The sequence below is a fragment of the Vigna radiata genome, chromosome 2 (assembly GCF_000741045.1).
Source record: "Vigna radiata var. radiata cultivar VC1973A chromosome 2, Vradiata_ver6, whole genome shotgun sequence".
Taxonomy (NCBI): domain Eukaryota; kingdom Viridiplantae; phylum Streptophyta; class Magnoliopsida; order Fabales; family Fabaceae; genus Vigna; species Vigna radiata.
Genome location: NC_028352.1, coordinates 11022580 through 11049088, shown reverse-complemented (window position 1 = coordinate 11049088; position 26509 = coordinate 11022580). Strand labels below are relative to the sequence as shown.

General features: G+C 32.9%; 3 protein-coding genes and 1 non-coding gene across 5 annotated transcripts; 3 read left to right on the top strand and 1 right to left on the bottom strand.

Moving 5' to 3' along the window:
* The first annotated feature begins 6784 nt into the window (after positions 1–6784).
* Positions 6785–10013, top strand: LOC106776293 (expansin-B3). The gene is made up of 4 exons (XM_014663699.2): positions 6785–7082; positions 7640–7940; positions 8392–8521; positions 9443–10013. The coding sequence occupies exons 1-4, from the start codon at positions 6908–6910 to the stop codon at positions 9635–9637; spliced, it is 801 nt and encodes a 266-aa protein (XP_014519185.1). The 5' UTR covers positions 6785–6907; the 3' UTR covers positions 9638–10013.
* A 634-nt stretch (positions 10014–10647) lies between these two features.
* TRNAS-GCU lies at positions 10648–10729 on the bottom strand. Its single transcript has one exon. It is a non-coding gene; the product is annotated as a tRNA-Ser (tRNA).
* Positions 10730–17925: 7196 nt separating this feature from the next.
* Positions 17926–19399, top strand: LOC106756628 (expansin-A20). Its single transcript, XM_014639127.2, has 3 exons — positions 17926–18135; positions 18232–18550; positions 18781–19399. Exons 1-3 carry the CDS (start codon positions 18003–18005, stop codon positions 19091–19093), a joined length of 765 nt encoding a protein of 254 aa, XP_014494613.1. The 5' UTR covers positions 17926–18002; the 3' UTR covers positions 19094–19399.
* Positions 19400–19593: 194 nt separating this feature from the next.
* Positions 19594–22170, top strand: LOC106756627 (lanC-like protein GCL2). Of its 2 annotated transcripts, none has more exons than XM_022778619.1 (6): positions 19594–20057; positions 20146–20324; positions 20401–20512; positions 21000–21125; positions 21227–21544; positions 21655–22170. In XM_022778619.1, exons 1-6 carry the CDS (start codon positions 19878–19880, stop codon positions 21991–21993), a joined length of 1254 nt encoding a protein of 417 aa, XP_022634340.1. In that variant the 5' UTR covers positions 19594–19877; the 3' UTR covers positions 21994–22170. The 2 variants fall into 2 exon arrangements, with proteins under 2 accessions (XP_022634340.1, XP_014494612.1); XM_014639126.2 differs by having other exon boundaries at positions 19609–20057; positions 21000–21116.
* Positions 22171–26509: the final 4339 nt, after the last annotated feature.

Sequence of the window (26509 nt, the reverse complement as noted above, 5' to 3'; positions counted from 1 at the left end):
GCTTGTTGTCTTAAATCTATTCCACATACTCCATTATGAATTTCACTCGTAATTTAATCGGCTTCCACTAGCACGAGGCACTTCATCAGCGGTGCAGAAAAGTTTCTTCTATATAGGTCGTCTCTTACCTTCACATATTTCGTCGCTTTTCTGGTATAGCTTGGTTTTAACGACTCTCATTCATATAACTTTTGAAGGAGTCAGTGATGTGTCCTTAATTTTGGGGTTACTCAACTTTGACATTGTTGAATTTATCAAAGGAGGGATTCACCAAAGAGATACAACATCGATGAGACCTGAACCCAACCATATAAGGGATTAACTTCACTCTCTATTCAAACCCTTAAGACGATGGGTTAATGGACCTTCACCCTTATATGGTACTCCACTTTCTCATTTCTATCCAATGTGGGACTTAGACTCACATTTGAAATTTTAACAATCTCCCCCTTCAATAGTTAATTCCTTCCACATTGGTACACTCCCCTTCTAGCACAAGCATTTGAATATCATTTTTCATATCGTCGTTCATTTTAACAAGACACACTTACCTGAAAACCTTTTCCGAGAAGACTTTCGATACAGGGACCATTGTACTCATCTTAGTCTATCTTAGCTCTGATACCATTTGTTGGGTTTATCAAAGGAGGGGTTCACCAGGGAGATACAACATTAATGAGACCTAAGTCCAACCACATAAGGGATTGACTTCACTCTCTACCCAAAACCTTAAGGCAGTGGGTTAATGGGCCTTCGCCCTTATATGGTACTCTATTTTCTTATTTCTACTCAATGTGGGACTTAGACTCACACTTGGAATTCTAACAAACAGTTCCTCCACTCTTGCATTCTTCTTCCACAGGATGTGGTCAATTTTCACCTCTTCGAAAGCTTTGATGAGTTTCTTCAAGGCACACAAGTAACGAAACAAAGATTTATCCTGCGCTTGAAATTAACCATTGAGTTGCTCGATCACCAATTTTGAGTCGATCTTACACAAGATTTTGTTGGCTCCCATGTCACTAGCCAATTTTATTCAGGCCTCGTACTCAGCTTGATTATTTGAAACCTTGAAGTCAAATGACAGTGGTTGCTCTATTTTTAGGATGTTCAACCCTTCTAGGAATATTTTTGTCCTCTACCTTTTTGCCTCGATGATCCGCTAACATGCAATACCCATAATGAGTGGTTGCTTAATGTGTGCCCTTACATTTCAACTAAGAAATCTATTAAGTGTTGTCCCTTCATTGTTCCTTTGGGTTCATACTTGAGGTTAAACTCTGATAATTCTACCAATCAACTCATCATGTGGTCGATTAGTTTTGGTCTACGCATTATCTTAGTTATTGGGTAATTCTTCATTACTATTATTTAATGACTCTAAAAATAGGATTTAAGCCTTCAAATCTCCATAACTAAAGTTAAAGCAAATTTTTTAATTTGGTGGTACCTAGTCTCGACGTCTTGTAATACCTGACTAACGACACATAAATGGGCTAATGATATGGCTTTGGTTATACCAAAGCAGTGCATGTGGCATCTTTTGAAACCAACAGGTATATTTCTATCTCTCCGTTGGGGCTAAGCCTGCAAAGGACAAACTATGTTGCAATAGTTGTTTTAACCTACTAAAAAGCTTCTTCACACTAGTTGTTCATTTTTCCTTAAATGTCTTATTCATGGTTCTGAGAATTGGCCTTGTGCGTTCAGCCAAACATGGAATGAATTGGGATATGGATGTCAATCTGTCAATGAGTCTTTAAACTTCCTTGAGGTTTCTTGGGCTTCCCATTTTTATTATCGTCTAACACATGTCGAGATTTGATTCAATTCCTCTATTAGAAAGCATAAAGCCCAAGAATTTGTCTCTTACTACAACAATCACAAACTATTGTGTGAACACTTCCTCTAGGTTCGTTACATGCTCTTTCATGGACTTAGACTTGACCACCATGTTGTCAACATACACTTCCATGTTCCTACCAATTTATTCTCGAAAAACTTTGTCCATAAGATGTTGGCATGTTGCTCCCACTTTCTTAAGGCTGGAGAACATAACTTTGTAACAAAAATTAGCCTTGTTTGTTATGAAGATGGTTTTATCTTTGTCAGGGTAGTACATTGGTATCTTATTATATCCAAAATAAGTGTCAAGGAATTTAAGGTCTTGGTGACCGAATGCGCCATCCACTAGTTGGTTAGTGCTAAGGGTAAGGGTCTTTTGAACACGCTTTATTTAGATCCATGGAATTTGTTCACATATGATTGTTTAACTTTTTCACCAATACAACATTGGCCAACCAAGTGGTTCATATAATATAAAAATCATTACTTTTACAATATAAAAATCATTACTTTTACTTGATCAAGAGACAAAAGACATAGAAAAATATGAATCACAAAAGGAATTAAAAGAACAAACAAATTTATTCATCTAACTTCATAATCCAGTTAAGAAATTACAGTAAAATCAAACAAATTACAGTAAATTTAACACTCTATGGAATGTGGAAATAACATGAAAAAAATATGAAGAGAGGGTGGAGAACATGATAAAAGAGAGAAAAGATGAAACTTGAACCCCCCAAAGGGTTCCTAAGCTCGTCTTATGTGTTTCTCTAAGTCTCTTTATATAGAAATTGGATTGAGCTTTGTTTTAGGCTTTTATGTTGTTGTAATCTTCTTTATGATAATGTAATCTCCTCCAATTATCTTCTAAATAATCGAATATCTTCAAGATATATTTGATTGTTGTAGAGATCTAAAAATATTTGAGAAGATATTTGCTAGATTAAAAAAGATTTTGCAAATATTATCTTTTGATATTTATTGATATAGTTAAATAAGGTAATTATTTAATAATATCAAATAAAATATCTTGTGATATATTTTCTTCAAACTATCTTTAATCATAAAAATTTATCAATTATCAAAGCCCTTTTAGTAGAAAAAAAAGAAGATAAACCCACAAGATCCAATTTTTGTTGCATATTCCTTCTTCTTGGCTTAGCCAAATTTCTTCATTTTTTTTCATGTTATGCTTGGATTGACTTATTGTGGTCTTGATTATTTGCTATTCCTGGATTTATCTTTAAGGTGTCATGAAAATTTAACCAATTTATTTCCCCAAGTCAATGAGCTCAACTTAGTTGCAGTTGTACTAACACATCTCAAAATATCCAAAACAACATTTATGCAACTAAAAAGTTGTTTTGAACATGTTTTTGTATCTCATGCTAAATAAACCCAATCATAACAAATCCTAATTAAAATACTTTATTAAAGTACAAAAAACAATTAAGAATCCAATATTAAAGGCTAAATGAGGACATCAATATGCATTCATCAGTGGTGTAATGAATTTCTTTGATAAAGTCAGACTCTAACAACTTGTAAACTTTAACATTAGCTATCATACATCGCTTTTCTCCTAGATGTCTCTTTTTCTGTGTGACCAATCATGCATCCTTGCATATGGACAATTTGTGACACATCACGCTTGAGTGAATCCTCGACATATCGGTTATTGTTCATGTAAACAAATCTTTTTTCTTTCTTAACTCGACTTATATTATCCTAGCTTCATTGTTGACCAGTTCGACACTGATATGAGTAACTCAATCGGTTCCTGCAATTTCTATATCGATGGTTTCTCCTTTTGGTTTTATCCTCTGTTTGTTATTCATACAAAGGTCAAGGTCAGTCATAATGATTAGCACATGCTTCCTTCGAGCATTGGATGGATGATATGCCTTTACCTTTAACTCGTTGGCATGACATTCCTATGTGATTTTTTGGTCAACGTGCACAGTCACAATATCTCCATTTTTCATAAGGGAAATTCATCACCAAATATGGTGTTCACGTAATTTCACCTAAAGCGTTAAAACACGACCGAGTAACACGTTATATGATGTGTTTGCTTCCACAAGCAAGTACCTCATGCCTTATCGGCTTCCTTTCCCAAAGTTCATGTAGAGATCCATGTATCCTCGGGTGTATACTTGATCCCCTAAAAAGCCTACAATTTGCTCTAAGTATGGTTGGAAAAGTTCTTTTTATATTCATAACTTCATAAATGTCTTCCAATAGAGTATGTTAACTGAATTTCCTTGGTTTAAAAGCATTTTTTCTACCGCATAATCAACTAGTTTGACGGTGATCACCATGGGGTCATCATAGTCAGGGTTGGGTGCTTAAAAGTCATCATCTATGAATGTGATTGGAGGCATGCTACTTTTAGGCTTATCAACCATGATTATTGTTTAAAGGGCTCCAACATGCCGCTTTTGTGTTGAAGGAATATGGTGACTCCTGCAAAACCACCAGATATTGGATGAATGAATTCTCTCAAATGTATGTCCCCACTTTGACTTCTACTCTTGCGTCTACACCTCAATCTAAACCATTCATCAGACTTACCATTTGTTGTTTTGGGCAACTCTTTTTGTGTTTTTTTAGGGCTTATTGGCTGCCCCCACAAACTTCTTGAGGTGCCCATCTTGAATTAACTCTTCGATATTATCTTTTAGGGTAGCATATTTCTTTGTGATATGCTTTAGATTATGATGATACTAACAATGTTTGGCCTTGTAAGCATTCAAGGGTGTTCTTGATTTTCTTGGAAGGGGTAGAACTCTACACCAAATGCTTCATCTAGGAAGTGCGACCAGGTGGCATTAAGTAGGGTGTGACTGGTGAAGCACGAACCTCTCAATTGGTCTCTAGTCAGGTAGTCACTTTGATGTAGTTTTCCTCCAACCTTCTAATCAAAGCTCCTTTTGTTGGATCTTTCTTCTTTCCTTACTTGTTTTCAAAAAGTCCCTCCGCTCCTCCACTTGCATAAATTTTGTAGCTCTTTGCCTCAATTCATCTACGTCCACGACAAGTTGCATACAAAGTCTGTTAGTGAATGATATTGGCCTTAGCGCGATAACCATGAGGTACAAAACCACTTCTTGACTTAAGTTTCTTATCAATAGGGTTGTCTTCTCAAATCTGTCCATAAATGCTCTGAGGATTCCTCCCTTCCCTTCCTGATATTCACTAGTGTGATGGAGGTTAGATGGTGCAATTGGCTGGTGGTAAATTAAGCATCAAACATCATTTTAATTGTGACAAAACAATCGATGGAATTTATTGGAAGATGAGTGAACCATTCAGGGGCTTCTCCCTTCAAAGACATCGACAACATCTTGCACCAAATGGTATTGTTAAACGTGAACAACACCATTTGCGTTACAAATATACTAAGATGTTTGTATAGATGTGAAGACCGATCATATTTTTTGAATACCGACATCTTCCAGTTGTTCGATAATGGGGCGTCCGTGATCCCTATGTAAAGGAATGCATTCCGATCGTGTCCATAGTAGTTGTGGCAGAAGGTTTGTAATCTTTATTGGTCTCATCATTGTATCCTTGAATTGTTCATTCATGCTCAGCTCAAGGCTGCTTGGTTGGCTTAGGTTTGGTTGGAGTGAATAGTATAGGTCTTTTATTGTTCATATTATGCCTTATTAATGTGTTTTCCACGCACAAAGCTTGCAACTCTTTTATCTCCTCCTCATGTTTTCTCTTCATCTTCTCCATGTCCTTACTCAACCTCTTAATCTTCCATTGGGCATGTTGCTCCCCAAACGCTTCTTCTACTACTATATTGTTCGTCATGTTCCTAGCGATCACCATACAAGTATCACAATGTTCACTTAGCTCCACGATGGGCGTCAAAATGTTCTTGTAAGGTTGAGATCACACTTACGTTCGTCTTCTTCTTCATGATTCACTTTATGTCGATCATTCTCCTTTCAATACCTTTCTGTTTACTCAGATGATTTGTCCACTTCGTTACCTGTCAAAAACACTCTGATATTTAAGTCAGTATTCGGTTAAGACAAAGTATAATAAATTCAAAAGTATTAAATGTCTCACTAACACACCATATTTATAGGCTCTTGGATGAGTCTTTATTTAGTATTGGCTTAATGGTGTCCTAATAACCTTTTAATCATGTTTAGCACGTTAATCCCACAGTCAACTCTGATTATTACTTCCTTTACATATGATACTAGGTCGATCAGTCTAAAGCATCTTTTTCTCTATTTTATGAACGGTATGTACAACTTTCATGTATTTTTTTTTTATAATAGGTCTAGTTTGGATATGTTTTATAAAGTATAATATTTATCATAAATTTGGTATGATTATTTGCTTTGTTTTCTTTTAATAAATTTTTATGTGATTATAGATGATAAATAAACTTTGAAACGTGAATATAACTTAAATGTTAAAATTATAATGATGTTTAAGATGACTTTATTTAAAATTAAATAAATATTTTAATTGTATGGTTATAAAAAAAAAGTAAATGTATTCAATTCATATTAAGTATACTAAGATTTTCTGTACAATAATTTTATAAAACAAAACATCATTAATTTACTTAATTGTATAAAAGTTCAAAATAAATTACAAAATTTTTAAAATATTTAACTCGAGATGAAGAGAGGAGGTGACTCATTTGTGAGCCAACCCTTAACATCCTTATAATATACTCCTTAAGAAACCCTGACACTAATCCGTTTCTTAGTTTCCAGGGTGATATGACTAATAGACCCTTGTGTTTTCTACCCGCGCAAACGCGGAATTAACGCCTTAACTAACGGTGGGACCCAACTTAAGTTCTTAGTGGCACCCTTTCGTAAATAACACCAAATGAACGGACCACATCGTAAACACGGTTACGCCTGTTGTACTATAAGAAACCCAAAACTCCTTTTAACTGTCTAACTAAACTAAGCCCACAGACACTCACCACTCTGCCGCCACCACACTGTCGGCAACGCCCCAAACGCCACTCTTTCGTTCCAACTGCCTCGGCGCGCCACCCACTTTGCTTCTGTGCACAATGCAGCTCCACCGTGCCTCCACCGCGGCAAAAGGCCTTGCCTGCTTCATTTTCGCCTTGAAACTCGTGCTGTTGTACGCCGCCGAGGGACAGCCTCAGCACCGCGGTCCCGACCTACATTGGTACCCCGGAACCGCCACCTGGTACGGCGAACCCGAAGGAGACGGCAGCACCGGTAACTGACCTTCACAAGATCTCTTCTTTCCACATTTCACTCACTTACACACAAACACACTTCACTCGCCGAGTTAACTCAGTGAATACAAATGCAGAGACATAAAGACAAAATTTAGATTCTTATCTATTTAGGTGAAATCTTAATTTTAAGTTGAAAGTTACAAAATTTAGATATAATTTTTTTGAGATTTGGTATAAGTACAACAATTTAGTCTTTTCATCTCTTTCTTAATTGCACAAGTTATTGTCCAATCAGTTTATCGAAGTGCTTTGCTTTCAATTCTGTTCTTAGTTAAAATGTAAGTTTCAGTTTGGAAATTCGAAGATAAAGGTATGCATTACTTGTTTACATAGAAATTTTTTAATTCTGACTGAGAAACAGAAAAAACATATCTGTTTCAGCCTCTATGGCAGTTTTAGGTTCTTTATCCAAGAGATAAAAACTTGTAGAGTTTGGTAAAAGTTTTGGTGAAAAAGCTTATAAATTTTGGTTATGTGGTGTGAGTGTTGTGTTGGGTTAATGATGAGTGAGTTGTTAATGTTGTGTGTGTGAAGGTGGGGCATGTGGGTATGGTTCGATGGTGGACGTGAAGCCGTTCAGGGCGCGAGTGGGAGCAGTGGGGCCCTTGCTGTTCATGAACGGCGAAGGGTGCGGTGCCTGCTACAAGGTGAGGTGTTTGGACAAGAGCATATGTTCGAGACGAGCTGTGACAGTCATAATTACCGACGAGTGTCCAGGTTGCCCCTCTGACCAAACACACTTCGATCTCAGTGGTGCCGCCTTTGGTCGCATGGCCATTGCTGGCGAGAACGGTCCTCTCAGAGACCGTGGTCAAATCCCTGTCATTTACCGAAGGTATGCATATGCATGCATTATGCTTACAAACATTAAATTTCACATGTGAAAATCTTTTAGTGATTTACAGCTATATATATACACATATATGTAAGTGTGAATCTGAACATTGTTCAGTTGAAAATATTACTTTATTTGGGGGCAGAGGGACCTTGTTATGTGGCATGGACTCTTTGACTGTGACTGGGACCGTTTTTTCCTTCTTTTGTTTGGTGTGAAGATTTGACTTTTTTTACTGTTTTTCTAACTTATATTATTAACCCAGCTTCCCTTTAGAGGAAAAAAGGTTACTCTCTGTTTGCACTTTCCTGTTTGTTTCTATATATCAGGATGCTACATTATCTGCATCTGAGTGAAATACCCTTTTGTTTTTGTGGATTCATTAAGGGAAAGACTCATTTAAATATCAATTTCTGATGAGTGAGGTTTGTCTGATTGTATTATTTTGCAGAACACCATGTAAATATCCCGGTAGAAAAATTGCTTTTCATGTCAACGAAGGCTCCACACCATTTTGGCTATCACTTCTGGTTGAGTTTGAGGACGCAGAAGGAGATATTGGCTCCATGCATATACGAGAAGTATGCATTTTTCCTCTCTTCTTGATGCTTATTTCCACTTATACATGACTTTTTTTTCTCTATCTATGTTCCTCATGCATCACAAATTTATATTTTTATATAAGTTGTAGAAAGAAAGAGTAAAAAATAGGAGAAGAAAAGAATCTTAAAGTTCTGGTCTGAGAGAATCAGATGCCGTTACAGCTAATGGCCTGTAATGTGGTAGTGCGAAATATATTGTTAATATATAGTTCTATGGCTAGAGTGCACACTTAGTGTGCTGATTGCATCTTTGGAACCCTGCTTCTTGAAAAGTGTTGCAGATTGGACCAAAAGTAACTACCCAAAGGTGAAATAAAGCATTATGGTCATTACATTTTTTTTACTGTCTAGTCTCCCTTGTGCAGAATTTGACAATTCCAAATTTTGGGGACGTGTCTCCTTACCACACGTGCCTCAACACTACCATCTTTTGCACTTTAGGAGTAATAGGTTTTTGCCAAAGCTTGCAATTGGTGGAACATCTTCTCTCCTATTAAATATATTATCACTACCTTATTCCTCATATGCATAATGGTGCCCATTGGCAACATCTAATGGTGCTGCTTTTTCTGTATTTTCTGAACTCAAAGCATGTGATATGGGACCAATGTAAACAGTAACATTCCTCATTTCTCCCCACTCTATCAATTCAGCAACTAAATTGCCAAAACAAATTAAACAGTGAAGTCTTGCTTTGATCTCTATTTGTAGACAAATTATTAAATAGTGCTTTTACTGTAATTCCTCACATAGCAAGTTGGTGCGAAAAGTTAGGCTTATAACTTTATTCTTAATTATTTGGTAACACTATTATTGTTGGAAGTCTATCCCAGTATATATAAGACGAGTTTACAGTATTTTATATAATTGAGTTAGGTTTAAAATCTATTTCTTTCGCAGTCAGGATCTACAGAATGGCTGCAGATGAATCACCTCTGGGGTGCAAATTGGTGCATTATTGGGGGACCTTTAAGAGGACCATTCTCAGTGAAATTGAGCTCTTCCAGTGGTAGAAGCCTTTCTGCAAGAGATGTTATTCCAGGAAGTTGGGTTCCAAAGGCGACTTACACTTCTCGGCTAAATTTCTACCCTTAGACAGAAGCCTTTGATGCAAGTAATGAATAGATTTGAAGCAGTTAAAAGTTGGTGATGTCCCATAACTCAAAAGTAGTCTCTTTTTCTTCCCTTTGTTTGCTATATATACATTAGTTTCTCTTGTTTTTTGATGAGAAAAGTAGCCATTTGGAGTGCAGAAGGGCATCCAAAGGGGCTTCTGGTTTCTTATTTTTTTGAATATTGATTTTGTATACCTACTTTTGTGGTGTGTTGTAACAGTTGGTAGTAAATGTGTGTAATGTGGCCATCTCCAAATTGGAGAGAGAGCTTGTAGCTTTGTAATTCCTAATGTGTGTAGTGGTCCCATTGGTGTTTAAATGGACATTTATTATTGAATGTTTTAACTTTGATGTCATTGTCTCGTGATAAACTCTACATTGTGGGTCCTCGTGAGGGCTAGTTCATTGCATTAATTAATTTCCATTTAGACCAAAAGAAAAGTGGAAGATCGTTAAAACACATGTGTTTCTTTACCATTTACGGTTTAAGACTTCGGTTGAAGGTGTTATCATTTCTCAGACTCACCTTCCCGATATTCACTACATAAAATAATGCCACTAACGTACTTTTAACACTTTTTTTCTTACTACTCTCTCTTACCATCACATGCATCTCCTAATTACTAAACACATGGTTCTTCAAATGTTGGATGTATGAAAAGGTTGATACATAAGTCTGGTCACTAAATGATTATGGATATCATCATTCAACTAAAAAAAAGTGTCTACTAGTAAATAATTTTCTTTTTAGTGCAGATGGAAAAAGTTATCGATTATATCGGTAAAGTGTCTTGCATTATTTTGCTGAATATTTAGTTAATGAAAATGTGATTAGTAAAAAGATTACAATAAAATTACATGAAAAGTAATGTATAAATTGTTGCATGAAAACTTTCTCTATCTGAAAACTTAAGAAAAGAAAAATGAAGTGTTTGACGAATTTAAATAATGGAATCCTGCATATGCATATGATGGAAAAAACAAAAAGGACGTCGCCTGAGAGATTCGAACTCTCGCGGGGAAACCCCATGTACTTAGCAGGCACACGCCTTAACCACTCGGCCAAAGCGACTTTGATGTTCTGTTATATTTCAAAGACATATTTATTTCTTTAACACTTAACTCAGTTACATGTACTAAATATACACCATGTTATATTCTAATTAATAGATGTAACATTTGTTAATGATTTCCTATTATGAACAAAATACTATTTATTAAAAAAAAACTTTAATAGGTCTGCATTTGTAAATACTATAAATAGTTTTGCAAGATAACATAATTTTTAGCCTGTTAATATATATATATATAATTTTTGTGATTTCTAATCATTTATATTGGGGTTAAATATGTTTTTAGTCCCTATATTTTGGGGCGATTTTGGTTTTATTTCCTCTTTCGAAGTAAGGTATAATTTAGTCCTTCAACTTTAGAAAACTCTGGTTTTAGTCCTTTTTAGCAAATTTTTTTTAACTTTATTTGCGGTTTCAAACGCATTTCAAAAAATTTGCTAAAAAGGACTAAAACCAGAGTTTTCTAAAGTTGAAGGACTAAATTATACTTTAGTTTGAAAGAGAGACTAAAATCAAAATCGCTCCAAAATATAGGAACTAAAAACATATTTAACCCTTTATACTGCAAATCAAAATAGAAAAATTAGATATTCAATATCTTTTGTTTTTTTATAAGATTTGGTTTCACTAATACAAAAATAAAAATATAATAATATGATTAATGTTTCTCGTATTAAGTTGTGTAGGTAATAAATATATGAGTTAAAGTTAGACTTATAATTTAATTTGAATATTGAGATTATTTTTTGTTATTTATTATTGATTATTGATGTGATTACTCTTTTGTGAGTGTGGTTTGTGTTTTGCAATATATAATTTTCTTGTTACTTCATTATTTGGTCGTATTAGTGACTCTTTTCTTATGGTTCTTGTAACTATAGTTCTAGTAATAGTTTGTGCACTTTATTATAATTTCACATTCCATGTTTATCATTAGTGTTTTCATAAAAACCTTAATTATGACTGAAAAAAACAAACTTCAACTTGGGAATTGACTCGTCAATCTATCAAAATTTAATAAGTCGAGTTAGATCTTTTATTTCGTTAACTTGCTTTGGTTTGTTTTGTCTTACTCGTCAAAATGACAGAATAAAAGCTAAGACGGGATGTATTGGATGTCAGTCTATCTTTTTATGAAAAAGTAAATATTAATTTTTGTGTATTATATTACTTAAAAGATGCAAATACTGAATAATATTAAAATTAAACCATTAAAATTTTTAAATTAAGTTTCAATTACTAATTATAATATAATAATTTAATATGTAAAGATGATAATTATTTTAATTTTTTCAATTAAAAAATTAATTAATCAATTAAAATTTATATATATATATATATATATATATATATATATATATATATATATATTAGTTTATGTAACAAATATTTAAAAAATATAAAATTAGATGAAAAAGTTGGCAAGTCAATCCCTTATTCCACCAATAGCTTATCAAGGTAAGCTAGGATTTTTTGTCTTCTCTTCTATATCAATAACCGATTTTTGTGAACCAATAATGGATCAAAATAGAACAGACTAATCTATTTTGTCATCTTTATTATTTATTTTTTTATTCTTCTCTTCTTAGTTGATATTTTTATGAATATTGTTAATAATTCAATATTGTAATAAATGATATATTGATTGTAATAATAAAATTAAGGTTAAATATTTTAATTTTTTATAATTATTGAAAAATTATTTATTAATAATATGATTTACTTTTATTATTATTATTATTATTTCATAACAATAATTATTATAATAAAAATGAAATAATGTAAAATTATAATTTCAATAATTTTGTATACCCAACCCACACTTATTCAACAAAGACAAGATCATGTACCATACTATTAGTCACAATAATTCACAAGTTAAGTCAATAGATTCACAATTAATAACATAATTCAATATCAACACCAAATTAGGTCACATGGCCAAGACCCATTCAGGTAAAGACCCATTAATACTAATATAAGTAACACATTTTAGGAGATATATTGACTTATACTCATTAACTATCACATTTATTATCTATTAACAAACTTGGCTCACTTGAAGGTCTAAGTGTTTTTTTTCCTGCAGACATAATCCCTATTTGGCTAAAAGAGGAAAAGTATCCTTGAAGAGAAAGAGTGCCTTAAAGTTAGGAACTTGAAATGTTTGAAGTGTTTCTTGAAATCTTTATAAGAAATAGTCGATTGGCCTTGTAAAAACATTAAGAATAATATTATTGAAGTATTTCTTTATATAATTTCAATTTTATTATAATCACTAATGGAAAAAAGGGTTTCTATTACGACTTATTATGACAAGTTATTATGACAGGTGAAATCCTCCTGTCATCATAAGCTAACCGGTAGCATTTTCATAATAAAAGTAAAAGTTATTGTGATATACTTTGAAAGACATGTAATAATAGGTGGATGTGGTGATAATAAGTTGACCGGTGATTTTTTCATAATAAAAATAAGATTTATTATGACCTCTCATAATAAGTGGACGATGTGACAAAATTGAAATTATATTCAAAACGTATTAGTACAAGTCTAGGAAGACCTATCATAGTAGACCTTATTATGATTGTTAGTTTATCACCTATCATAATACGTTAGACATGATGACATTTTCCTAATAAAGTTCAAAACATATTATGATATGCAGTAAACCACCTCTCATAGAATCTGAATCCCTAATTCTTCCTCTCTTCATGTTCTTTTCATTTTCATGCGTCCCCTCTTCACATTTTCTTTATTTTCAGCATCTTCTCCTCATGTTCTCTTCATTTTCACGTGTCCTCTCTTCATGTACTCTCTTTCTCTCTTCATCTTCATTCCTCTCATTGACGTTGTTCTTCTCTTCTTTTCACTTCACATTCTCCCCACATTTCATCAATGCAGTAGCCTTCTCACATTATTGGCTCTCCATGTCGTCGTCTCCGAAACACTTTCTCTTGCATATAATCAAGTTTTCTCAATAAAAATATTAATAATACTTTATTATAATAAAAATTAGAATTTTGTTTATATTAACTTTATTATTATAATTATTAAGCTTAATACCATTGTCGGACCCAATTTTTGTCAACTTTATTCGAAAGGGTCCTCATTTTTTTTTAATGTTCAATGTAGTTCCTTATATTGTAATTTATATTCAATTTTGTCCTTTTGACTAACGACGTTTAAATCGTTAACGACTAAATGTCCAACTGAGCAATCAATGACATATCACCCTTAACACGTCATCATCATCTCCTACCTACAGAAACCCTAATTTTCGCCTACACAGAAACCCTAATTTCCCCATACATAGAAACCCTAGCCACCACCTAACCCTAACCATCGTTGTCGTGTTCCCGGTCAACCACCATCTTGGCACCTCCATCATCAGACATTTCAAAACCCTAACTAGATGGTCGCGCCTTTGTTCCAAACGCCCTGACACAAGTATTACGAAACTGAATCGCGAGTTCCTCGCGTCTTTGAGCAACGTTGTCCTGAAGCTTCTTCATTCTCCACCAACCACCATCAACATGAAACACAGAAGATCAAAACCAACATAACCAAAATCTCCTTTAAACCAGAAGCGCGATTTGTGCCACAATTGTAAAGAGCCACCAACATCATCACCATCATCACCAACCTCTAACGAGCAAAACCCAAATCGCAGAAGCGCAAAGTCAAATCACACAATCATCTTCAATCGTAGCACCAGTGCCTCTCCGCAAGCTTCTCCACCACACCTTCTTCATTCACTTACAGGAGAAAAACCAAGAAGCAAACCAATTATCACGAAGTTCACCATATCTGCCATGAAGGAGAAACCCTATTCACGCATGATTGCATTGAAGCAAGCTTTTCCCCAATCTACAGATGCAAATCTCATAACCCTAATTTTTGGATGAAGAAAGGGGTTGCCATATGTCAAGCCCTCATTGGCGCGACCATCCTTAGTCAACTCTGGTCCTAGCCACGTCAGTCAATAACTGCCATGTAATTTACTGACTAGTGATGTGTTGTTAACTATTTAAACTTCGCTAGCCAAAAAGACTAAACATAAATCATGATATAAGGGACTACATTGAACAGTCTAAATAAGGATCCTTTGGAACAAAATTGACAAAAAATGAGACCAATAATAATATTAAGTCTAATTATTATTGATTCAATTTATTTTATTTTGATTTTTTTATATTAAGAAAATAAAAATGTAAAATAAACACAATATGAGAGGAGACAATTCTATTTTTTCAACAAACATCAGAATAGATGAAAGATACATATAAAGGAGAGAGAAAAAAAAAATCCACTAGTAGACTCAATGGCGGAACTTGCTTCATTCCGCGGGGGAATTGCTCTCCATTTTTTTTACACACATAAATTAATATATATATATATATATATATATATATATATATATATATTTAAGTTATATATTTAAGTTTTAACATATTTTGTATGTTTATATTTTTAAAAAATTTTATGTATCTATTTGAACACTTTCAAGATAAGACAAGATAGAAAAAGATAAAATCCAACACAGCATCAAAATAACTTACTCTATAAAATATCAGTATATTAATGACTTCTACCTCAATGTACAATCATAATATGTTATTCATAACATACACGTAAGTACAGGTTCATTTTATTTTGTATTATATATTCGGACATATTTGTGATTAGCAAGAATTGGTTTCTTTTCTTTTGTATTATTCACATTGGTATTTGCGTATGTTAATGCAAACTTTGGATTTAACCCGTTACTAACCATTGCATCATGTATTATATTTCATTGTTTTTTTTGTTAAAGGAATTTATATATGGTGATTCTATTATTTTTGTGGGGTTGGATATACACAAACCCACTAATGTTATATAGTTTTCTTTTTTGTTCTTACAATTAATTATACATAGTTTGATTGAGTGATGATTGGGATGTCACTCCATTCTAAGTGATCTTATTGGTCTTTGCAAATGTTAGTTGAAATCATTGTTTTTTCTTACCTTTGAAGATTAGTAGGAGCCACACCATGATAAAGAATGATTGAAGGTACTCATTCACCATGTTGAAAAATCATATATACACTATATTAATTTAAAAAGTAACCTCAATTTTATTTATCAAAATTATTTAGATTTCTGACTTTGGGAAAAAAGTTTTTGTAAGGAGAAATAAAATAGTTATTTGGGTATAAAAACCATGAAATAAATTAAATTTTATTTATTGGGTAAAGAGAGGTGGTAGATGAAAGTAGAGTTAGTTTTTGTGCCATGAAGTCTTAAAATAATTAGTGGTTTTGTTTAAAATTCAAATTCTTAGACATAAATAGATTTTTGCTGTATGAAATATAAATTAGTTTTCTTAGAATCGATTCTATAAAAGCTAATTCGTTCTTTTGAAAAGGCCAATTATTTAAAATGCTTTTTTATTTAAATTGATAAAAATAAAACAAATTTTCAACAAAATGCTCTATTAAAGGGCCTTCTGATGATTTTTTAAATCATATCATCGATCGAACATGGTTGCAATGATACATTTTCTTGAATTATTTGGTCGAAACTAAACAAATTGAAAAGCCTAACTATTATACATATTTTAATGTTCGACTCAATTTAAATTCCATTTTTTTCCTAACTGGTTTTACTTTATTTCATCTCAAACAAAATAGAGGATAAAATTTAATCAAACTAAAAGTATAAACTTATCATTTTTATGATGAGCTAAAAACTTTATGCGGGAATTTTGGATAAATTTACCTTTAAAATATTATTTTTTATGAAAAAGTTTTAGGACAATCATCCACATCAATATTCTTATTAGAATCGATACAAGCATATATATATTCAAAGGCACTACAATGAATGAATATAAAATCACACCATGCTCAAGTGAGAGAAATTAGTGGATAAAATAAATAATATTAATTATTAATAACAAAATCAATGATCAATGTTACAAAGTATAATATATTAAAATATTTAATAGTAAACTACATCAATTTCTTTTCAAGTTTAATAAATTTTCTTTTGATACCCTGCTCCATCTTTTATCGTTATCCTAGTTATTTAACCAAACATTAGAGGGTCTTATTCTATAAAATATATCAAAATGAATGCTACAAAAATTGTGTATAATCTATAAAAATTAAAAAAACTCAGAATAATTTACTCAAACATCTTATTTCTTTTCCAGAAGTAAAAAAGCGAATGAGATTTAAGTTTTATACAAGTTTATCTTCCATAATTAGTCAACAATTATGCTATCAATTCATCATGTTAAATTATATTATATACTTTCATATCATGAAAAGATGTTACAAACAAAAAGAGAATAAAGCATGAATGAACTAACCAAATCCTTAAAACACTGGATATCTCAGAAACAAAATGATTAATAAAGCAGACTTAGCAGTGAAAGAAGAGTAGTAGAAGAGCTTTTGTGTTTTGTTGTGTGTCTGCCACCAAACACAAACCCTAAAACTCTTGTGTATGAATGAAGCACATCCATGTTGCAGGCTCCAAACCACCCTTTTGGACTCTCCCCTGCATTTCCTGCCTAAAAAGAATAGACAAGAGAAAAAGCATCAAAAGTAAACAAAAGAAAAAAAGCTCCTTGGAATGAGCAACAAATTACCTTATTTCTCGGCTTGTTTCATGTCCCCATCATTTGGAAATTAATAATCTTTCCTCATATTTGTCAATGCTTAGCTCTATGTTTGATTTTCGGTTGGAAAGTCTCAAGCTTTTAATTGCTTTTCAGTTGGGTTCAACTGTCAAATTTATTCAAACTATGCTTCAGACATTATAAATTTTAACATACATCACGTGTGAAAAAACCTTAAATAAGAGTTAAACTTGTAAAAAAAATGTATAAAGGTATTTTATTTTATTTTGAGGTAGAAATTTTGTGAATTCATTTAACTCGGGATAAGCGTATTTATTCACTTAAACTCATTTTCACATTATTATTAGAAGGGTTAAAAACTATTACTATTTCAAAAATATTAAATTCGTTACCTCTCATTTCTTAATTTAAAATTTAAGTGGGCATTTTAATTTTTTGGAAAAACCCCATTTTGAACTTTTACCGGAGCTATATCTCCATCTTTAGCAAGGAGATCAGATCATAATCATTTGCATTAGAAAAGAAACCTCCTTTTACTATTTGTTTAGCCCTTTCTTAGCCCCACATACGACAAAAGCATAGTACACATAAAAGAATTTCAATTTAAAGTTTTAATCAGTTTCTAAGCTGAATTTTCTGAGATGGGTGCTCTTCAGTCTACACTTCTCTACTTGATTTTACTACACTCATGCAAGATTTTTGCTTACAAGGACCAAGAATGGAAGAAAGCCACTGCCACTTTTGCCAAAGACTCAGAGGGGTCTCTTGTCACCGGTACTATACTTCTCTTTCTCCTTGGTTCTTCTTACATAGTCTCAGGATGAAAGCAGCATCATGTTTTTGACAATGTGGCTGTACTATGTATTGCAGAAGGAGCTTGTGGTTATGGAGATCTCCACAAGGCAAGTTATGGAAAACACAGTGCTGGCTTAAGCACCATGTTGTTCAACAGAGGGAGCATATGTGGGGCCTGCTATGAAATCAGATGTGTTGACCACATCTTGTGGTGTGTGATGGGAAGCCCTTCTGTAGTTGTTACTGTAACAGATTTCTGTGCTCCAAATTACGGGCTTTCTGTTGATTATGGTGGCTGGTGCAATTTTCCAAGGGAACATTTTGAGATGTCAAAGACTGCATTTGCTGAAATTGCCAAGAACAAAGCTGATATAGTGCCGGTTCAGTATAGAAGGTAACCAAAATAAAAGTTTCAATGATAAAGATTGATTAGGATCTCTATTTTGAGTTAAAATTGGTCTTTACCTTACAGAACATGCTTTTCATTTTTGTATTTTTGATGTTTTGAGAATTTCATCCCTCACCATAACCAAGTATGTAACATATAAGACCAAACTATTTGGTTCAAAGTAAAGAGAACTTAATACACATTTGACCTTATGTTAATATTTAAGTTTGTTGCAGAGTAAAGTGTGAAAGAAGTGGTGGCATGAGATTCACAATGAGTGGGGGTTCTCACTTCTATCAGGTGCTGATTTCCAATGTTGGTGTGGATGGGGAAGTGATTGCTGTGAAAGTGAAGGGGTCTAGAACAGGGTGGATACCAATGGCTAGGAACTGGGGACAGAACTGGCATTGCAATGTCAACTTTCAAAACCAGCCTCTGTCCTTTGAGGTAACAATCAGCAGTGGAAAAACACTCACATCTTATAATGTAGCACCTGCAAAGTGGATGTTCGGACAGACATTTGAAGGAAAACAGTTTCAGAATGAATAGATTCAAAAGTCTAGATGAAATTTTAGCATTATAAGAAGCTGTAATGTAAACTATGATTAGTGAAATCACCTGTCAAAGAGCACAAGCTTAATTGTATATACATATATATATGTTTGCTCATGATTCATGATCAAACACTCGTTCATGCCTGTGGGGAAAATGGTGAAAAGGAAAAAAATTGCGCAAAGGGTAACCTATGATCCCTTTCCTAAAGATTGATCAGAAGTTCAGTAATTGAGGGAACAAGCATGTAATTAGAAAGTGATGTCATGTGCAGTATTCAAATGAAAAATTCATTTTCTTTCCCATCTTGTTATTTATTTTAGTAGCTTGATCCTTTCTTTTAATCAAAGAACCAAATCCTCGTGTTCATGGTAAGACAAATTTTCATTTTGATTTGAAGTTACTGCTCTCACGTCAAGAAAGAAACTCCAGCAGTTTCAGCTACTAATTCATGGAATTTTCCAAATATCAAAACAAGATTATGGAAGAAATATTGCATCTGAATGCTCCAAATCTTTGACAGAACAATCTTAGGAATAAAAAGATCTTCGTTGCAAGAAAGGAATGATTTTAATTTATCTTTTATTCAGTAAACATTCATTAGATGCCACGTAGAGATAGGTAGATACGAGGTGTCAGCGTCATAGCTCGACATCAGAATACACGAACAACGAAACGGTGACGCTTTCTAAAAATAAGCATCAGCACCGTTCTTCTCTTCACAAGCTTCTGTTCATTCTTCTATTTGGATTTCTAGAATCTTCTCTTCAGACCTGAAACCATGGCGGTTCGGTTCTTCCAGAACCCGATGCCCGAATTCGTACCCGAAGCGACGCCGTCTACTCCGCAGGAGCAAGAAGAAGCGCTCACAGTGGGGAACTCACTCACTAAGCTCCTGGCCATGCCCCACGCGCCACTCTCGGAGCGTCTCAAACGCGCTGCTCTAGACCTCAAAGAAACGGTACCAAACGAATCCTACCCTCAATCCCTTCTCTTTCTTGTTTTTTACCACGCTTCTCTGCTCTAACGCGTGCGTGGTTTGGTGCCAGATAGTGATAGAAACGTGGGGAGTGTCTGGGCAAAAAGATGGAGACTTTACTCTCTACTGCGGCGTTCTGGGCACGGCTTTTCTGCTCTTGAAGTCTTACGAAGTGACACGCAACGGGAACGATCTTTCTCTTTGCTCTCAGATTGTGAAGACTTGCGATGCCGCTTCCCTTGGTTCCAGGTTCTCTCTGTTTCAATTTTAATTTTACTTTCATGTTTAAGTGTAATGGTTCGCGCTTTGAATGAATGGGTGACAGGGACGTGACCTTTATTTGTGGGCGTGCTGGCGTGTGCTCTCTCGGTGCCGTTGTTGCAAAACACGCTGGCGACGATGAGTCCTTGAGGTACTACTTGGCTCAGTTCGAAAAGGTGATCTTTTCATCAAATTTTTAAGTACGTCTTTGAATTAGCATCTGAAAAATTTGATTACGAATGAAATTGATTTTGAAGGGAAGTAGTTTACGTTAGGATTTTCTTTTGTTTTTTCTTCTTAAAGCAACTTAAGATTTGGTGTAAATATTTTTATACAATGTTCAAATATCCCTTCAACTAGTTTTGAATGAAATGAATCTGAAAGTGGTTAACAATAGTTTCAACTCAAAATCAGTTCTACATTTTTTGGGATTTAAAATTTGTCGGCCGTCCATAATGGTTCTGTCAGGTTTCAGCAGGATTACCGTCCATAATGCTTCTGTTTGGCTTGAGGCTAGAACTCTGCAATCGGAAATGGTTCTGTCACACTTATTTAATCTAGTTGTTTTGAAGTTATTGCTGTAGTAGTGATATATTAACTGTTTGATATCAAAATATATGTGATGAATGTAGTAATAAGAATTAACAACCTTTTGGGGTGCAGATTAAGCTATCAAAAGATCTTCCTGACGAGTTGTTATATGGGAGAGTTGGTTTTCTGTGGGCCTGTTTGTTCCTAAACAAGCATCTTGGTCAGGGGACAGTTCCTTCCAGCTATACAGTGGGTTTGGTCTCAACTACTGCTGTCATTTTTTACTCTTTTAGTGCGCTGAATTGAGTATAGGACTGAATAAGTACAATGGGGTTGTCATGTTTTTCAAAAATTTTCAGGCTATGGTTGTTGATGAAGTCATTAAAAGTGGAAGGAGGATTGGTAGAAAGGGAAGTTGCCCATTGATGTATGAATGGTATGGGGAGAAGTATTGGGGTGCTGCGCATGGATTGGCTGGGATTATGCATGTGCTGATGGATATGGAGTTGAAGCCAGATGAAATTGAGGACGTTAAGGGAACTCTGAAATACATGATAAGCAATCGATTTTCCAGTGGAAACTATCCCGTTAGTGAAGATGATAGGAAGAGCGATGTTCTTGTGCATTGGTGTCATGGAGCTCCAGGGATAGCCCTTACACTTGTCAAAGCAGCTAAGGTTATTATACATAGATAACTTTAATTCACTTGTTAACATATGTTTTCTCAAATGAGAACTTTATAATCGTTTGGGGAGTTGCAAAAGTTGTATGGTTCTAAAATCCACAGGTTTTTGGAGATAAAGAATTCTTGGATGCAGCTATGGAAGCAGGAGAGGTGGTTTGGAATCGTGGTCTGCTGAAGAAAGTTGGGATATGCCATGGCATAAGTGGAAATGCGTATGTGTTTCTGTCACTGTACCAACTTACAAAGGATGTGAAGCATCTATATAGAGCCAAGGCTTTTGCTTGCTTTTTGCTTGACAGAGCTCATAAGCTGATATCTGGAGGTGAAATGCATGGAGGTGATAGACCATATTCATTGTTTGAAGGGAAAGGAGGCATGGCTTATCTTTTCTTGGATATGATCGATCCTTCCCTGTCTAAATTTCCAGCGTATGAACTCTGAGAATCTATATAGTTTCAAAATGAGGCCTTTTGTTATGTGTAGTGGTATAAGTTTGGAGCTTCATTATCTTGTGAAGTTAATGACCTTAGGTTCTTATGAAACAACTATGATGTGGTAAACATAGGTTTCAAAATTTACAATTAGTATGTGAAGCTAAGACAGGCCGAAAATTACTCAGTTATCGTTTGCTGGCAATTTTTTATATAGTTTAATCCATAATATTTTTCATTGAGTAGTCAATTATCTATCTAATAAAACAATACTTTATGGAATTACCAAAAATATCCACTATTTATTTTATTAACACCTACCTCAAATAAAATCTTTGGTATAATACTTTTTTTTCCAATTTTGGTTGGGAATAATATTCGAAATGGTTTCATTTTATTTTTTTTCAATGTAGTTTTAAGAATGTAATTTATGTTTAATTTAGTCTTTTTTATGTTCAATGTAGTCTTAAAAAACATTATTTATGTTTAATTTAGTCTTTGTTTGTGGTTTATATAGTTTGTAAAAAGGACTAAATTGAACATAAATTATATTCTTTAAAAAATAAAAAGACTAAATTACGTTTTTTCCAAATATTATGAACCAAAATTGGGTCACAAAAGTATTTTACCTAATTTTTTTCATCATATTTGCATTTGTAGATAATTTATAATTTTACTATTCTTGTTCTGGATTTCAATGAAGAAAACAAAAATATTAAGAAGTCTGTCCCCATCCCCATGTTTTGAGACACCATGTTTTTGGACTGTTTTCAGCATTAATTGAGCACGAGCTCGGCTAAACGTGATTGAGCTTGATAAGTGTCATTCTTAACGTAATATTCCATGATGTCATGAATAATATTAAAAATTAAGATCTTTCAAATTTCAAAATTTTTATAGTATGAAAAATGGTATTAATTAAAAACTTTGACATTTAAAATATGAAAAATTAAAATAAAGTACTAATTTGAAAATAATACCCTATTATATAATTTCAAATTAATAAAATAAATTTAATTACATTGTTTCTAAAATTATAGCACAAAAACTTTAAATAAATTAAGTTTTTTTTTTTCATTTTTGCATCTATGTCATGTGTATGGAGCATAGATAATATTTTTTGTTCTCGTATGAGCAAAGATCAGAGAATTATAGTAAGACATAAACAAACACAAAAAAACAAAAAAATATGAGTAAGCTACTGTTAGGTGATTAATAATATAATATGTATATAACAAATAAACACAACTTAAAAACAAATATTCACTTATAGCTTTATCTTTATTAACATCATCATTTTTACACCATCTTTCTGGTCAACATCCTTATCAGCCATATTATAATCATACCACCAAATGTCATCCTTATCAACAATCTCCAAACACATCATCATCACGAATTCCCAACATTATCACGAAAGACCTTGGTTTATCTCTTGTATTTAACCTTACACACCTATTATACCTAGCGGTTAAAGGACATGTTTCCTTACTCCATAAAGATTTATGAGTAAAAACGCCGGCATATCATGTACCATGTACTATACTCAATAATGAGCCAAAGACCAGATAAAACATTATTCTCCCATACAAAAAATGTGCAACATTAGAATGTTACTGTCTTTTCACAACCAATTCTTTAATACATAAATTTAACCTTTTATACACAAGATAGATATATACATATATAATAATAATAATAATAATAATGTCTGTTATAAATATAAATATATATATATATATATATATATATATATATATATATATATATATATATATATATATATATATATATATATATATATATATATATTTATTGAAACAATTATAGTGAGAGTGTCATAATCTTATAATTATCATAATCATATGTCCTTTTTTTTCCTTATATAACACTAAGTACCTATGTAATTATATTTAATATTTTATGAATGTTTATTTTTATACAATAATATCTAAACACTACAACACCATCAAATATAATTGTTCATTCATTCATTATACCCACGTATATAAATTCATACAAATATTTAAATATTTTTATTTTTCCTAGGTCTTACACGTGACATCATATGACAAGAGACATTCTAAAAAGAAGGTTTCTAAGAAGAAATGGATATAGAGAGAATTTCAATAAAGAGAAGAAATTTTTATACCACTCAAAAAATTTTCTTCATGTATTCATTCACATAATTTAACATTTATCTTCTTGTCACATGATATATACGAAGAGACATTCCAAAAAGAAGGTTTTTATGAAAAAAAAAGGGATATTAAGAGATAATTTCAATATAGAGAAGAAAGTTTTATACCATCCAAAAGTCGTTCTCCACGTATCCATTCACATAATTTAAAATTCTTCCTTTTGTCACATGATTTCTTGAGTCCTATTATGTTTTTTATTCCTGTTGACATGTGTCCTTCATGCTTAACAAACTACCTCTCTATTATAACATCTTCATATGCGCACACCACAATTAATTTAAAAGTTAGGTCTTCTTCAACCACATTTTTTTCGTCTCATAGTTATGAAAGAAGTTGCTTTAGGTTGTTATTATATTGTCCTTCTTTAGTTTTGTTTTTTTACTTTTCATTGTATAAATTTTTAGTTTTCGTTTGGACGAACTGGCCAGTTGGACGAGCGAGGTGGGCTAGTCGGTCTTGCTATGTTGGCTAATTGGACGGGTTGGATTCCAAAATCTATAAGTATGGTCTTAGTTCTCTGACCATGACAATGTTTATGAAATTACAAAATTCAAATAATTGTGAAGCTTCTTCCACACTAAGTTCTTTTTGCTTTTTGATTGAAAATAATTATACCAATATAATATAAATATTAGTCGCTTCTATTTTGATATTTGATTGAACATATGTTTTGGTTGTATCTATATTTTTTAAAATAATTCATTCTGTGGATAATTTTCTCCTATTGGGGTTTTTCTTTTGATGACCAACATTAACATTGTGGTACCTTAGGTACTAATTTAGAAGTCTAAAAATGCATTTATTTTTTTTAGCTTGTGTCTTGATAGTTGTCTTTAGAGTTGTCAAAATGGGTCACAACCCGCGGGCCAACCCGGTCCATCACGGGTTTGGGCCGCGTTGGGTTTGAAAAAATTGTATCTTTTTATGCGGGTCAAATTTCAACCCGACTCATTTAAACTCGACTCATACGAGTTGAACCTATGGTGGGCTGGGTTGGCCCATCAATCCACCTGCCTAATTTTATATTATTAAAATTTAATTTCAATTTTATAAAAAAATATATTTATTATTATTTTTTGCTTGAAAAAATGATTTAAGTTCTCTATTTTCAAAATTAATCAAATACTATGTTGGGAGTGAAATTTGTTTAGATTTAAATTATAGAAAGTTTATAATTTTTTTATTTAAAAAAATTGTAATTAAGTGAGTCAGTGGGCCAATCTGTTTACTCACCAATCCGTGGTGAATCAGGCCGAGTTCGAATTTTTCTGACTCGCTAATAAATAAACCGAGTTGAGTTGACTTACTAAGTGACCAACCCGTAGTGAGTCGGACCGAATGGAGTCGGGTGACCCGTTTTGATACTTGTCTTAATATTTGACTTATGTTATATTGAAATGTTGTTATAATGGTGATGTATTTTATTATTGATGAATATTTGCAAAATTTAAGTTAGCATAATGATTCCTAATTTATCTCTTATTTATTATGAGTATAAACAGAATAACTGAAATTAAAATTCTACAATTTTATGAAAAGAAAAAAGGAACTATGAAAAAAGAGCCAAAGAGGCTATAATGTCATTCAAAGGATGCATAAATAGTTTTGAAAGGGAAAAAATGGTAAAGGTGTGAAATTGATGTGATGCGAGAAACTTATTATATTAGAAAGGAAAAAAATTGGTATAGGAAAGCAAAATAGTGGCTTGTATCTCAGAAACTTGCATGGCTTTAATTTAGCAATACTTATTGGAATTATTTTATTCTCTGTTCATATCTGTGCATTTATGTTCATATATTTATATACTTATATTCCTTTTTTATATTGCTCTAAATAATTATATATATCAATTGTATTCTCTCCTTATCATTCAATAAGAAATACAATATTTCATTCTTTCTTCTTTTCTAACATGGTATCAGAAGAAAATTAATTCTTGATCACGTTCTTCCGCAACCAATTCTTTTACTACCTAAAATCTTCATCTTCTACCTCTCGTTCTTGGCTTTCCTACAATTTTTTCTACTTTAATGGCTTCTACAGTTGTTTCTTCTAATAAATTTCAGGCGCAGTTACATTCCTCAACTTTGGGACTTTCTCAAGAGCAAATTCAAGGTCTATTGGCACTTCTCCCTCAATCTAATCCCACAGTCACATATTCTACTGGTCTAGTAAGTTCTCATAATGTTTCCACTTATTCTCACAATCAAGGTAATATATCTTCCCAATTGATTTTAGACACAGGTGCTACTGAACATATATGCAGTTCTTTGTCTCATTTTATTTATTATCATAAAATCTCACCAATTGAAATTTCTCTACCCA